This window comes from Stegodyphus dumicola, chromosome 6 (assembly GCF_044657685.1).
Source record: "Stegodyphus dumicola isolate Sdum_Otavi_A_Nest chromosome 6, ASM4465768v1".
NCBI classification, from domain to species: domain Eukaryota; kingdom Metazoa; phylum Arthropoda; class Arachnida; order Araneae; family Eresidae; genus Stegodyphus; species Stegodyphus dumicola.
Window position 1 is genome coordinate 143596451 of NC_140773.1, and position 15136 is coordinate 143611586.

Consider the following 15136-nt stretch of genomic DNA (forward strand, 5'->3'; position numbering starts at 1 on the left):
ATGAGTCCAGAGCAAATAAGAACTATAGCTTTGGAAACAATTGAGCAACGTTTTCCGGCTGAGGAATGGATACGTGTATATACGGATGGCTCTTTGATCGATAGGATTCCAAGGGCTGGAGCTGGAGTTTTTAGCAAGCTTTTCAGTTTCTACATACCTGTAGGGGCTTACTCCACTCACTTTGTTGGAGAACTAAAAGCCATTCAAGTAGCTCTCTAACAATTATCATTGAGACAGAGCTCGTTCAGGAGAGCTGTTGTACTGTCTGATTCGACTTCAGCAATGCAGGCCATCTCCTCTTGCCAAGAGTGTAAGAACACATGCGTTAACAGTGTCAGGAAGTCATAAAAGAACTTTCCCACAAGATATCTTTTCAATGGGTACCTTCACACTGTGGTATTTATGGGAAAGAGATGGCTGATATTCTTGCGAAAAAGGGGCTACGTTTCTCGAAAAGCCAAAAGCAAGCGCAAGCCTTCATTCTATTAAGCTTCTGACATCGCTAACATATCAAAAGACTTTTAGAGATTTTGCCACGCATCTTTTAGACTATTGACGGGACATGATTGTCTACAGAATCATTTATTTCGCATTGGACTAGCTGATTCGCCGTTGTGTGTTTTATGTAATAATGGACGGCCAATGACGGCGGAACATTTGGACGAGTGTGAAGCCTGACAAATTTTTCTTGTAGATTTCAGCGCTATTGGCAAGCAAGGAGTTTAATGGCCTAACGGCCAATGTAACTGGCATTTGACAAATAAAATAAATATTCATAATAGTAAAATTAAGCAAATAAGTTTATTAGTAGTCTCTTTTCTCTAGCTGGAAAAAATTCTAGTATGGATCTTAAAAAAAATTCAAAATCGTTTTCTACGCTTTCTTACTCAAGCTCATTCTTATGTCAGAAATCCAACACTTCATGAAGACCCCAGATTTGGCAATATTGAAACTTATATCAGTAAGACAAACGCAAAATGTTTACTACAAAGCACTTGGTTGTGAATATTTAAATTCTTTTAATCTCTTCAGTTATAAAATATTTGAAGAGGACTATCACCTTATATCATTTGCTGCACACCACCACCACATAAAGAGTGAATGTTCCTCTACGTAGCTTGTTACGCATTTTCTTATCATTTCTGTTATTACATTTGTTTTTATTTCATTGTACTTGTATTTGTAAACTACTTTTATCGAATTCAAAGTATGCTTACTCTGAATTACTGCCGGTTAATTTTAACTACACTTATTGACTTGCTTGCTTTACCCACACCCTAGGTATTCTATTTTGGGATGTCGGATCCTTTTTAGATCCTCATGCTTCCCTTTGCCTCCACACACTGTTACTCCGCTTGGATCCTTAGTGCATGATAGCGATATGTGTCTTTATGGCATTATTTGCCATTGATACTGGCACATCGCGGAATATTCTTGCTGCCCAAAATCGAAAGTATAAATTTATTCGATCAGGGGTAAGGTCTCATATCCAGGCACCCTGGTGTCTAACGCCGTTCCACAGGAGCTCTTGCCAACGGCAGACGTAACCTTGTATGCCTTGCCATGATAAAATTCGTAGGGTTGTTCTGAATTGGTCTGACAGATTAAAAGCAACAACACTTATATATACACCTTTCAAAGAAGCGGGGAAACTGCTCCTAAGTCGGACCTTGAAAGGGATAATTTTGCGAACAGCAACATCTTAAACTTTTTCTTCAGTATAAATTACTACTAACATAAACACGTTATACAATGAATAGGAATAATACTATCTACGAAGTTCTTAGAAATTTGGAAAATTGGCAATCGAAAGAATATACTACATCGGATTCCATAAAAAAATCTGAACATAGAAAATTATAGAAGTACATGAACATGTGATACAATATGGTTTTCAACATAAATTCGTACTAGCCACAAATTTCAAATCTAAGAGAAGAAGAGGTGAACAGTTGGGGGATCCAAACCTGTTTCTTTTTTTAAATTCATAGTGCCTGAATTCAAATGGGCTAACAAATGGTTCCAAACGGGCTTGAACAAATTAAGTTCAAATTTCAGCCCAAACTATTGCCATCTTGAGATTACACCTCAAGTGAATATCTGTACTGACTTTTTAATGGTTTTATTCTTTTTTTATGAATTGCTTTGTCAAAAACACATCATAAGCGCGAGAAATTGCTTCCCATATCGAAATATCAAATTTAATGCCCAAATATGCTACTAAATGCAGAACGGGTTCTAATCTGACTACCGGTTTAAGCTTGGGGTAAGCAATCACGTGGTTTCCATGATCTTTCAACGATTTTTCATTGTGAAATAGTTGGTTGTTCGCCTTGTTTTGCTAGTCCTGTTTCATTAGTCACTGTTTATGTTGCACTATCTTTTTGAGATCTTTGTTGGTCATAAACTCGATTGGTTTGTAGGCTTGTTGTACATCAGTGAAGTGCCTCTTCGGCATCTTTTCCAGAAGATTGATGGAAATACATATAGGGTACAAACAGTTTTCTGGAATAATAGGAAAATTCATGAAAATATGTGAAACTTTTCCAGCGACAGGTTATGTCCCTGTTCCAGTTGATCTATCGGAAATTGACAAAAAAGACCTCAGTACTGACCAAAAGTACCGCGTTGGTATTTTCAAGGCAGTATCATCTGAGCAGTGCCCTTGAGACCTAGTAAACAAGATTCCTTGGAAGATAGTCTACTCAAGATGGCTCACTACAGCCAACAGAATTCTTCTGCTTTATGTATCAACCACTGAACCAAGAAACGACTTGAAGCTACTAGCTGAATATGTTGTAAAAGTTTATGTGCCCTCCTGGTTTGAAATAAAGAAAATCCTGAGAGCAACACGTTGAGCATGTCATGTTCACGGAAGAAAAGTTCATTTTCGCCATAAAGTTTTAAGGCAATCGTTCACAAAGTTATTCAGAGGAATTGTTATTTTGTTCACTCTGAAAACATCCTATTGGCGATGCTGGAAGATGAACAAGCACATATTCGCGAACTTGGCCTGGGAAGAATACCGAAAGCAAGAAAAATTGACTGGAAAGGGAAAATACAATAATTTGTGTTTCCCAAGTTAAATTTAAAGGCAGAAGAGTATTTTGAGATGATTCGCTAGGACAATACCTTGGAACCACCGGCTATATTAGTAGAATCTCAGCGACAAAGACATAAGATTGGTTAGAAACGGTTCTCAGTTTTAAATAGGAAAGTTTCCTTGCAATTCTCATATACTAGAAAGGCATGTGAGACTGGTGACAGAAGCGTCACTGGCAACATGTGGTGCAGAAAGGAGTGAGGAATGGATTCATACGCAATCAAATCAAGTTCCGGAACGTATTTACGAAGGTTGACAGCAAGATGAATTTCTTTGGTTCAGATGTAGAACCTGAAGATGATGAGTGATTAAGCTGAAACTTTTTACTGGGATTTTTTTACCAATTACAACAGGAAACAAAAGTGTTGAACAAAAATCATCTAAAAATGTTGTTAAAAATAGTTTGATGTTTTTATTAACATTAACTTTGATTTTTTTATTTACTTCATGTGGAACCTGAAGATGGAGAGCGATTGAGCTGCAATTTTTTTACTGTACTTTTCCATCGAACAAAACCATTTGTTGAGTCAGGAAATAATAAAATTTGAAACAAATTTTTTTTGCCCTTTTTTACTCCACCCTAGTGTACAGTTGATAAATAAGAAAGAAGAACGATTCATTTAGCCATCTGATTAGAAACATCGAAATATAGTACTATTTGTTTGTGTGAGTATTGCGAGCAGCGTATAAAAATCGAAAGATCGCTTAACGTGTTTATTTGATGCCTGAATCATAAGTCCTCTTCCACCGGAAGTTGAATATAATTTATCTAGGATTTATAGTTTTAGAATGTGTGTAAGTTTCTTTTTCTGCTTTTTGCGTGTGGCAACAAAACTAGTGGTTGATAGAATACTGTGTTTGTGACAGCCATGTAGAATGGCTCGCTATTTTGCACCATATTTTCTCATCGCTTATTTCATGTTTAGAATTAGCGTAATTAAATAAAGGAAATACCGTCCATGTGTCATGTGAATTTTTTGTGTGCCAGCCGCTGTGCAATAATGTTAAGTTTGTACCACCATTCTTTTGGAAGAATAACTTCCTTATGGATCCACTCAGCCAATCAATATTAATGTGACACCTTATCATGCAACAATTACATTAGACGCACCACATGACTTCCTTGTACGGCCAATTAAATTATGCACTTTTTTGTTGCACTTCATTTAAATTTATTCCCTTGAATTATTCTAACTTAATTAACCAATCCCTCAAAGCAAATTGAAAATGATATCAAAAATTGCAAATTTTCAAATTAAATATCCTGGTTAGATTTCGTCGTACGGGAATCAAATTTCTTGTATTTTTATTTTTTTCAGAACGAGTGTAAAACTTTCTCATATATAAGTATAGGAATCGGAAGACAGCCCTAAAAGTAAGCTTCCATTATTTGTCCTAAATTGCTTTCTTAAAAAAAACTGACATCGCCAAAATATAAATATTTTGGTTACTTGAAACACTACTGTATACGATTAACAATTCCGAAAATAAAGGCCTGGAAAGGTCTTTTAAGTCGGTTAAGGGGTTGGGCATACATACACACACACACACATATATATATATATACATGTAAAATATAAAATAAGAAAATAAATCTACGTATATGTAAAACATAAAATAAGAATTATCTCTAATATATTATGAGCTTAATTAGTAACAGCTCTTTAAATTTCTGCTCTGGATTTTTATATGTCATGCTCCTAGCATCTCAAATGCATCAAAATTTCTCTCAACTGCTTCATTTCTAGATCAATAGATAGATATAACTTAATAATGCTCATGACTTAACTAATTCGGAAACTAAACCAAAACTCTGAGGTAACTAATTTGGAAAGTGAACACAAAATTTCGAGAACTGAAACCTTTCTTTTGGTGAGATTCCACACTGAATAACTGCGCACTTTGCTTTTATCTCTGTTCTCACTAATATGCGGCTTGATGCTGTTCTTCCTAACGCAACAAAAAGTATTTAAAATGTAACTCTCCTGAAGCAGGCAGGATTAGCGTACAAATGAATTAAGGCTGCAAAATGGAAATAAAGATGAGTATTTAATTAGTGCCTCGGTTGCGATGTTTACTGTTCATTATGGATCTACGTTCTACTCCATCAATACTACGAGGTCATATATATATGTATGTGTTTGGTTCTACCGATTGCAATAGGTGTGTAATTAGATGTTATAGCAGTGCCCATATACACAATTTCAACGTTCTACGGCTAATCGTTTTTGCTTTATAAGTGCGTGATACATAACCACATACGTATGACGTCACAGAAAACTCCCTTTTGAATCCATTTTACAATCCGTTTTGGAAAAAGTGTTCTTTATTCTGTCCTTACGCAAAGAGGTCACGCAAAAAATTAGTCAAAATGGATTCGCGACCTGTTAATACGGATATTTTCGTTGGAATAAAATAACCAAAATCTTTGGTGATTACAATACTTCGTGTAAGGAAGTAAAAATGTAACTGATTATTCAGTTCTTATTTAAGGAATTAATTCTATAATTTGAGGTTGGCTTGAATTCCGTATGCTGATCCTTGTGTTGTGTGGGGAAAAAGTAGATTATTACATTATGAAAACCTTGGTAAAGTTGACCAGCTTATTTTAAAACAATTTTACTTCCTTGAATAGCAACTTTTACGTAGCGCGCGAAGTTCAGTATCACTATTTCATTCTTTTCAGAAAGGTGTGCGCAATGTAAATAAAGAAAATTCTTTTGACTATTTACGTCCCTAGACTATATTTCTAATTTCGCAAATTACTTCTTAATTCTTTACTGAAATGAAAATTTTTCATATCATTATAATTTTCAAGGTCAAAATATTTTATTTGAATTTCATTTTACTTCTGCTAAAACCAGTAATAAAAAAGATGGGAAGAAACCAGAAGAAAATGCTCCTTTTCTGTCTGATGAGATGGGAAGTGCCATTTGCAGCACTTTTAAATTTATAACCATAAAGTATATGTTCCTGAGTATGCAATAGAAAAATATAAACATTATTTATTCATATTTATATTTAACCATATTAATTTAAAAAACTGAAAAATTCGAATAATTTACTTAAAATGTTCCTTTCTATTCAAAGTCAGTTTAATTACTTTTATACACGAAATATATTTTAGACTGACAAATGTAGTTGCTGCTCTTAAAAACTCCTTAATTTGACTCATATTATCATCAAATTTAGCTCTCTTTATACTAAAACAACTTTATTTGAATTAATTAATGTTACATTTCAGAACTAAAACAAAAGAATGAATTTTGCAATTATTTTTCATTTGAAAAATAAATGTATGACTCTGAATATTTCACAAGAAATTTAATAGTTACTTTAATTTTTCTCTTCTTTATCTAAACTAAAGCGATATAGCCGAAGCTATCAAGATTCTAACCGAGTTGGCCGCTTAACGCTAATTGACCGCGAAGCTATCAAGGGCCTAAATTACGGCCGAGCGTAATCATAACTTAAGAGTGAGTAGCCTAAAAAGCTGGACGCGTGCAAACAGAATACCTGATAACTCTCTCTCTACAACCGAAGAACTTCGCGGTTAAATACCGATCTTCCTCATTATGTATTCAGACGTGATTCTAAAACTACGTTCTGGCCGAAAGTAGTAAGTTGAAGTTAAGAATCGACAGGAAAGGAACTTAAAATTTAACTGTTCATAAAATTAACATAATCCTTATTCATTTGAAAAATAAATGTATGACTCTGAATATTTCACAACAAATTTAATAGTTATTTTAATATTTTCTCTTCTTTTTACTTCCTTGTATGAAGTTAAGGAAGTATTGTAATTGCGAAAAATTTCGGGTATCGCATTTCAACGAAAATATCCATTTTGAACACTCTCTACTCCATTTGAAGGATGTTTATGCGTTACATCTGCACGTATGGAGAGAATAATAGGAGTCTTTTTCCCATTACGAATTGTGAAATGGATTTAAAGTGGATTCAGGAGAGATTTTTTTGTGACGTCTGTACGTACGTACGTACGTATGTATCTCACATAACTGAAAAATACCCTCTCTGTAACCCGGCTCGTTGAGTAAGTGTTTTTATTCTTATATGTTGTAAAATGTGCATTTTTTTCCTTTAACAGTGATTGAATTGCTCCGGTAAGGTGTTTATGCCTTAAATTTTCATGCAGTAGTTGTAGAATTATCAACAATTTAAAAGTTGATTGAGTTTCACAGAGCCTAACGACGCCGCCATTCACTTGTTTACATTTGAAACGTAGTTGCTTAGTGTATTAAGTCAGTTCTTGCACGAAAATCAGTGCCTTTTGCCGAGTGGGGCCAAAAGTTTTGTGCGCCGAAAAATCTGTCTTTTTGCCTAATTTTAATTAATTTAAATTAAAAATGTTTTCTTTTAACGATTTTTAATTCTATTTGGTGTTTTAGCATTTTCTGTGTTTTTCAATTTTTAATGAAGATGTTTTGAGATGTTCCTAGTTTTTCCTTGTCGCGAAGTGAGAACTGAATTGATTGAATGAGAAGCTAATGAAAGCTCTCTAAAGAATGAAATTTGGGGAAATAAGTTTAAATGAAACGCAGCAAAAAATGTGCATAATTTAATAGGCCATACAAGGAATTCATATAGTGTCCACATCAGATTTTTTCAAACTGTAGTAATTTGCAGTATTCAACTTAAAATATCAAATATGAAAATATGAAAGGAATCAAATATGAAAGCGACGATGATGTATGACCTATGTAAATTTCAATGGGGATTGTCGTGACTTTGCATACTAGAACTTTAAAACCGTTTAAAAAAGAATAAAATGGAGAACAAATAATTTTAAGTACTTTTTCAACTTTTAGTAGCTAAAAAATTACAGATAATAAATGATTGCTTATTTTATTCTATTTTTGGCAGAAAATGTAATTACGAGTAAAATGAGTCTTACTTCTATTCCAGTGGTTCTCAGCCCTTCTTGTCCCATGCACCCCTTTTACCCTTGCTGTATAACTGTTTCTCCCCCCTTCTTTTCTAAAATTCGAAAATATATATACATTTATTTAAAGCTATATTACTTTTATAAATTAAAAGAGACAAAGTATAGAAGAATCTAAATAATAAAGTTGAAAATTATGAAGACGCATTTGTCAGTATTTCAGTTTATTTCATCTTTTATCTGAAGATTGATTAAGTCGACAGCTATGATTTAGAATTCGACTGCAACTCGCATTTCCGTATATACCATGTAGGACTTTTGTCTCTGCAGTTGTTCCTCCATGCAGGCCTATAAGAAAAATAAACATAGCAAATATAAAGTAATTGAAACAGCTGCATAAAGACAAAAATTAAAACCTGCCGCGATTCTAGTTTGAAATATTTGATTTGGAAATTTCGAAGAGCTACAGAAAGTGTAACGAGCTAGGCCAAGTAATTAATGGACGGAATTAAGATAACACTTTAAAGCTATGAGAACATTTTCAGTTGAAAAAAAAGCGAGATTCGTATGTATACAATTTTAATAATTTGATGATGACTGAAACTGAAAAGCACAAGAATATTTTAATATTAAGAACTAAGAATTAAGTATTAGCGGAACTAGACTTAATAATAAATATACAGTAAATTGTGTTTTTTTTTTACATACAGTAATAGTTCGTCTGCAAAGAATTGTAAAATTGCAGAAAAACCTAACTGGTGTCACAAAGATAAAATAAATTATGTTAATATAATTTGTTTGAATTTTAATAAAGCCATTTTTAATAGATACCTTAAATAATTACCCTTAAATATGGAGACACCATAAAATATAATTGTTAAGTTAAAAGTTGCATATTTTTAACAATATAAAATAAAATTTTAATCATAACAGTTTATAACAAATTGTTCCTTTAATAGTTATTTATTATAACAGTTTCTATAACTGCTATTTTTGCTCCTATAATAGACAAATTTTGAACTGTAATAGAAAAAATAATATATAAATTGTTACTTTTGATCCTATAATAAAAAAGACATAAGATTTTTTTTTGTTTGTTTTAGGAAAGGCAAATTTAATCATTATTTTCACTTATTAATGTTTATTTGATTGCAAATACATAAAATCCGAAATGTTTTTTCGTCCATCGATGCATGAAAAACCCGTCATCATAAATCAAAATAAAGCAAAATTCAGACTCATAAAATGGGCGAAAATTCCCTTGAATCTATATAAGTCATGATAAAAAATTACTTTATCAGGTTCTATGAAATTAAAGCGAATACATATACAAACCGGACGACCTTTTCAAACCTTCCCTGATCCATGTTTGACAGCCTAACAACCGTGCACCGCTGCAACAATTTTCCGCAGGAAGAATATTCTCTAACGAAGGTACAAAATATTGCAGCTCTGGTAAGCAGAAATGTCTTTTAGGCAAAAAATAATCCTTACCTTCTTGAGGAGATCCAGCACAATCCAATTCAGTTTTATGTTTTAGGCAGAGATGACTGCGGAATACCTGTTTGGCTCTTATTTTTCCGATGTCTGGATCAATTAGTAAAGCAGAATGCCTTATAGACGAAAAATAATCCTGACCTTCTTGAGGAGATCGACCACAATCGACTTCAGTTTTATGGTTTAGGCAGAGATGACTGCGGATTACCTGCTTGGTCCTTATTTTACCGATGTCTAGGTTTATACTTATTTTTCCGATGTCTGTTGTCTGTATGTTCTCGAAGTTATCTGACAACAATCATTGATTGATTGCTTACAGAGTTGAGAACAAAAGGTAGCTATTGTTTGACAAAAGGTAGCCATTGTTTGGACAGGGCAGAGCAACAATGCATAATACTCAAAGGGACCATGAGTGCTTCATCAAATTTTCCTTCTTACGGAATGTGTCGTGGATCAGAGCAATTTCTAGCTTCACTACGGGAGCCTGTAAGACGTTTTGATATCAGCGAACTTGATGATGCCCTTCTGTAAAAGATCCGCGAAAGAAAAGGCGCTGGAAAATTAGTTCTTCCATACACCAGGCATTGAGCAACTGATAGACACAATTTGTGTAGTGTTTCAGAAAATTCACTCTAGATATGCTGTTGCTTATGAGCAGTCTTTCTTAAATTTTCATGATGCTTTGCTGCGAAGGTGGAGCAAATCACGCAGATGTTTCGGGCTCATACTAAGTCAGTTATGCAGAATCCTACAGTTTTAAATACAAGGTAGTACTAATGCAATAATAATTGTAATAATAATAATAATAATAATAATAATAATAATAATAAAGTAAGAATACGTATATTAAATATAATAATAATGTAATATAATTAAATATAAATAATAATGACATTACTAATACCTTATATAATAATAATTGCACTCACAAGGCACTACATATGCGTACCATATGCGTACTACATGTGCGTATCACTCTACTCTGTATTTAAGTACTCTGTATTAAGTATGTATGTAAGGGAGCAGGCGTTTATCAGAAGCTCCTATAACAGGAGTGAAATTTATTTCACTTGAAGCAACGCCCTGAGCACCAATACATGGCTGCTGACATTTTATATATCTCAGACACGCGAAGAAGAGTGTCATGAATCTGGAGGATGACTAACCGTCAAACTGCCCGTACCCATCCGGACTCTGGATAATATTCCCCCTGCAGCTGAGACTGTCGCAGTACAGATGTCACAGATGAACGACCACAGGAAGGTAGAACACAAGGTAAAAGGACATTTCGTCCATCCTAAACATTGACGTAATGGTGAAAGCATATTTGATAATTAAAGCATTAGTTTTATAAAAAAGGTAGACGCATTTCTAGAAAATGTGGCAAATATCCGTCTTTTCCTTTTCCTTTTTTTTTTTTTTTTTTTTTTTTTTTTTTTTTTTGTAAAAGGTATACCTTTTTTTCTTCTTACGACAGATTATTTCAAAATGAATAAAATGTTATAATAGTAAACTTATGCCAATAAGATGAGACGGAATTTTGTTTAAAAAAAAACTTCCATTGTTTGATTGATACTGAACCATGCGTTAAAGTATTCAGTAGCATCTATTTATAAAATTACCTAGATATCCCCATTATAAAATGTAAGTGTGAAAAAATATGAAGTAAGTATACGTCAGACAGTACCATTTTTTTTTTTTTATATTGGGGGCAGGAGGTAATGGAATTTCTTACCAATGTGAAAATCCCTCTCTCTTATGTATTTCTGTCGCGCACTTAGCACTTGGAACAATATCATCAGAAACAAGATCTGAAAAAAAAAAAAAAATGTTGAATTAATTACTTTGTTAGAAAAATTTTGGTAAGATAAAAGTAAAAGATGAAAGTAAGAAATATATATATAATATATACCTGTACAGTTGACACCACAAGTTACTTTTGCTCCTTTTCTGCAATATTTGTCATTTATCTGCATTGTTAAAAAAAGTTCTCAACAACTATAAATTTATAAAACAACATTGTTTAATTTCAAATAGGAAAAAAAAATAAAATAGTAAAGAAATAGGTACTCGAAATAGAAGAGTAAACAAAAAGATATATTATACCCCATTGAGGTTACCCGCACTAGTTCGGAAGTCTGTAGATCCGTAGTCATGCTGACAACTGAGTGCCGAGAAGTATTGTAGTTTACAACCTAGAAGTTAGCGTTTCTAATTTGAAGAACCAGCATTTGAAATGAACTGTATGTGAAAGGTATCTATAATTTGGAACAGACAATGTTGCTGCTCTATGCATTTTACACTGAACATTAAAAAAAAGTTCATAATATTCACTCTTTTAAAATAATAGATAAAATGGGCTATTCTTTTAACGTAAAGTTTTCCTTTTAAACTGGCCGTTTTTTTTAAATGCGCATTTATTTATAATTATTTCTTTTCTGCATACTAACTGAGAGAATTCTACTACTGATTCTAAGATAATTATAATAACAGCTATTTAAAGTTAGGCAAAAAGCAACCATACATTGCACAGTTTTAAACGTATATCGCAATTCTACTTTTCCTGCTGCTAAAGACTTTTGTTTGATTTCCCTTAAAATCGATAGCTTTATTCAAAATTTCTGCCAATCTAAGGTTGATGTTTTTTCTATAATTCTAAATTTTACATTGGTATGTTTCTCTTCCAATTCCGTTCAATAACAGATATTTTTAAAACAATTTTTAACTTATACTCACATCTACATTTACATTTAAATAAATACAATATCTAAGATTGTTGTCGTAATTTTGACAAAACAGCCTTACAGTACCTAAATGAATTATTTAATGTTTTAAAGTGGGAGCTAAGGTTGTAGAGACATTAGGTATTTTTTGGAAGCAGGAGAGATGAAAAATTAACAACGCTTTCGCTGAGACTCGAACCACGGGCCTCTCGAATACGCACCGAGCGTGCTGATCACGACACTATGAAGGTATGTTATGAAGGCGGAAGAAATACCTTATTATATACTCCTTCTTTTAAAGGGCGACTGGGGATTTAGCGGATCCAATCGCCAAATCCTGGTGGTGAAGAATCGTCATTCACCCTCTTTTAGTTCGGGTGCCACTGTATAGACATTAGGAATTTTGGAATCAGGCGATATAAAAATGAGCAATGCCGTCGCTGGGACTCGAACCACAAGCCTCTCGAATACGCGCCGAGCGTGCTTACTACTACACTATGAAGGCATGCTAAGAAGGCGGTAGAAATACCTTATAAGATGGCAAGTCTCTTTATGCCAATTCTTTGATGTTTTATACTATTATAATTTATCTAGAATACTAAGCCAGCATAAAATCGAATCAGTATTTAGTTACAAAGAATACAATTAAGAATACAAAAAAGATAAATTTACAACTTTAACAAGTGCTTAAACTAATCTTCATTTGAAATATGCTTTAAGTTCTAAAATGTCATCTAGAAATATTTCAAATTAAAATATATAGAAATGCAAATAATATAAATACTTATTTGCACAGTCGCACTGAAATTACAAGTTGTTCAAATATTATTTATTAGCCCCCACATTCGAAGCAATAGACTTTTTTTACCTTTTGAGTTGCTTTCCTTTGGAAAACATACGTATTTCTATTTAAGAAACGTATCCTAATAAAAGTTCGCACTCTGCAAAATAAATGAATTGCATCTCTATTAAATTCAGGATAATATTTCTCTGGTTTACTAATTAAAGAGGCAATTACATTCAAATTCTTGCGCTCTTCACATTAATAGAATCCTGTCTTCAGCATTTATGTGTCCATTCTTTCGTCAAAAGCAAATTGTCATTGGGGAAATCATGAGATAAAATATCACTTCCTTTCTTATTTCTATATATGTTACGGCAAGAAACAATATTACATAAACAATACTTTACAATATAGAATTTAATAGGAAAATTGACTAAAACTATATAAATATGTAAGATAAAAAATATGTAAATCAAAATTATAATTTAAACTAACGCGGGTAAAGCATTAATTCTCCCTCTCTGTTTTAAAAATCATAATTACTTCTCTGGATTGCTTCATTTTTAAATCATTCTAAGGCTTGCGCAGCGCTGATGACGTAATAATTGGAAACTGAAACTTTAAACAAAATCTTTCTCTTCGTGTGCTTCCATCTTGCATAACTACATACTTCAGCTTCGCTTTCTACCCTGCTAGGATGTAACTTCACCGTCTTGCTTGCTTTTGCAATAATATCAAAAATGTAAATGTTCTGTAAAAAAGCACGGCTAGTGCCAAGTGATTGTGGCCACAAATGTCAACTGGAAAATAAAAATGGAATTAAAACCGCCTCGACTGCCAAGTTCTTTAAATATTACCAAGTCAACGTGTTAGCATACCACGCAATCAGAATTCTTCAATATGGATCAAAGTACGCATCAACAGTGTTCCGGCTTTTCCTCGCTTTTATTATTCCATATATTCGCATATATATAAATTATTTTAAATATTTACATTATTAGAAAACAAATATATATGATTAAAATTATTTTGGGATATGCGACCTCCAGAAAATCGCCTCCTATCAGAATGCAACTATAGTTTCAAACGCTTGAAATCAGAGCACATGCATCACAGTGACGTCAGATTACTTCTGTTTAACTCCTCATATGAGGCACGCGTCATGAACTAGCCCTTCTGTTTAACCCTGCTGTAGACTCGAAGTAATAATTTGAAAATCCTGTAGACCTATGTTGATAGCAGACAGGTGGTAAAAAAAGTAGTCTGAAGTCATGCAGACTCAAAAGGAAGACATGACTAACAATAACATACCTAACCATATGCTTTGGGAAAATTTTTTACTCGGAATATTATGTATGAGATTCGATCAACAGTACCTGAGAGAATGGAGAATCTAAAAATATTTTGCATACTGAAGACGTTTAAATCTGTGCATCAATTGTACGTTTCGAACCTATCACATCATGTAAAAAATTTAATATTTACTATTCTGTTGTATGCCTTTTATTCACTATTAGCTTTGTGTTTCAATAGCTATTCTTATTTTACGAATTTTTTTAATTTTAATTTATTTATTTATAACATATCCCATGTTAATTAACCAATTAGTACCTTAATTAGTGATTTTAATTTTCGCTACAATTTTTGCTTTCCATATTCCTCACCAGAATGCAAATTAGCTTTGAGCGTATTTAAACTGGGGTTTTGAATCTTACAGAGAGAGAGATATGGTACTCGCATTCGCTCTTAAACATTTTACCAGCTCTATCTAAAAGTGGCATTCCGGATTTGGTATTCTCTCGCTAGTCGATTCTTTAATTTGAGTTAGCGCATAGCTTACCTTATCGAATGTCTAGTCTTAGACTACGTTATCAGCATTTAATTGAATTGTCTGTTATTGCTAAATTTAATTTAGCAACGAGTGATGGTTTTTGGTCTGTAGCCCAAATCATGCTTTCTGTTTTAAGTTCAAGATTTAAATATTTTCAAGATCGTCATAATATTTCAGACGTTGCGATAACTCTTTAACTTGTTTAGTAGTGTCTACAAGACTTAAATTTTAAATACTTACTGTTCCAGATCAATAGCAACTATACATATTTTGAAATTTTTATTAATTAAGTTAT

The 15136-nt window shown here is 32.9% G+C and overlaps 1 protein-coding gene across 1 annotated transcript in view; it reads right to left on the reverse strand.

Annotated features, from left to right (window-relative positions):
- Window positions 1-8213: 8213 nt before the first annotated feature.
- The window catches only part of LOC118190551 (lysozyme-like), a 43892-nt gene continuing 36969 nt past the window's right edge, over window positions 8214-15136 (reverse strand). The window contains exons 3-5 of the mRNA XM_085817914.1: window positions 11416-11473; window positions 11239-11314; window positions 8214-8354 (exon numbers count right to left, since the gene is read on the reverse strand). Coding sequence (XP_085674040.1) covers window positions 8270-8354; window positions 11239-11314; window positions 11416-11473 — 219 coding nt within the window. The 3' untranslated portion in view covers window positions 8214-8269. The remainder of the gene's footprint in view (window positions 8355-11238; window positions 11315-11415; window positions 11474-15136) is intronic.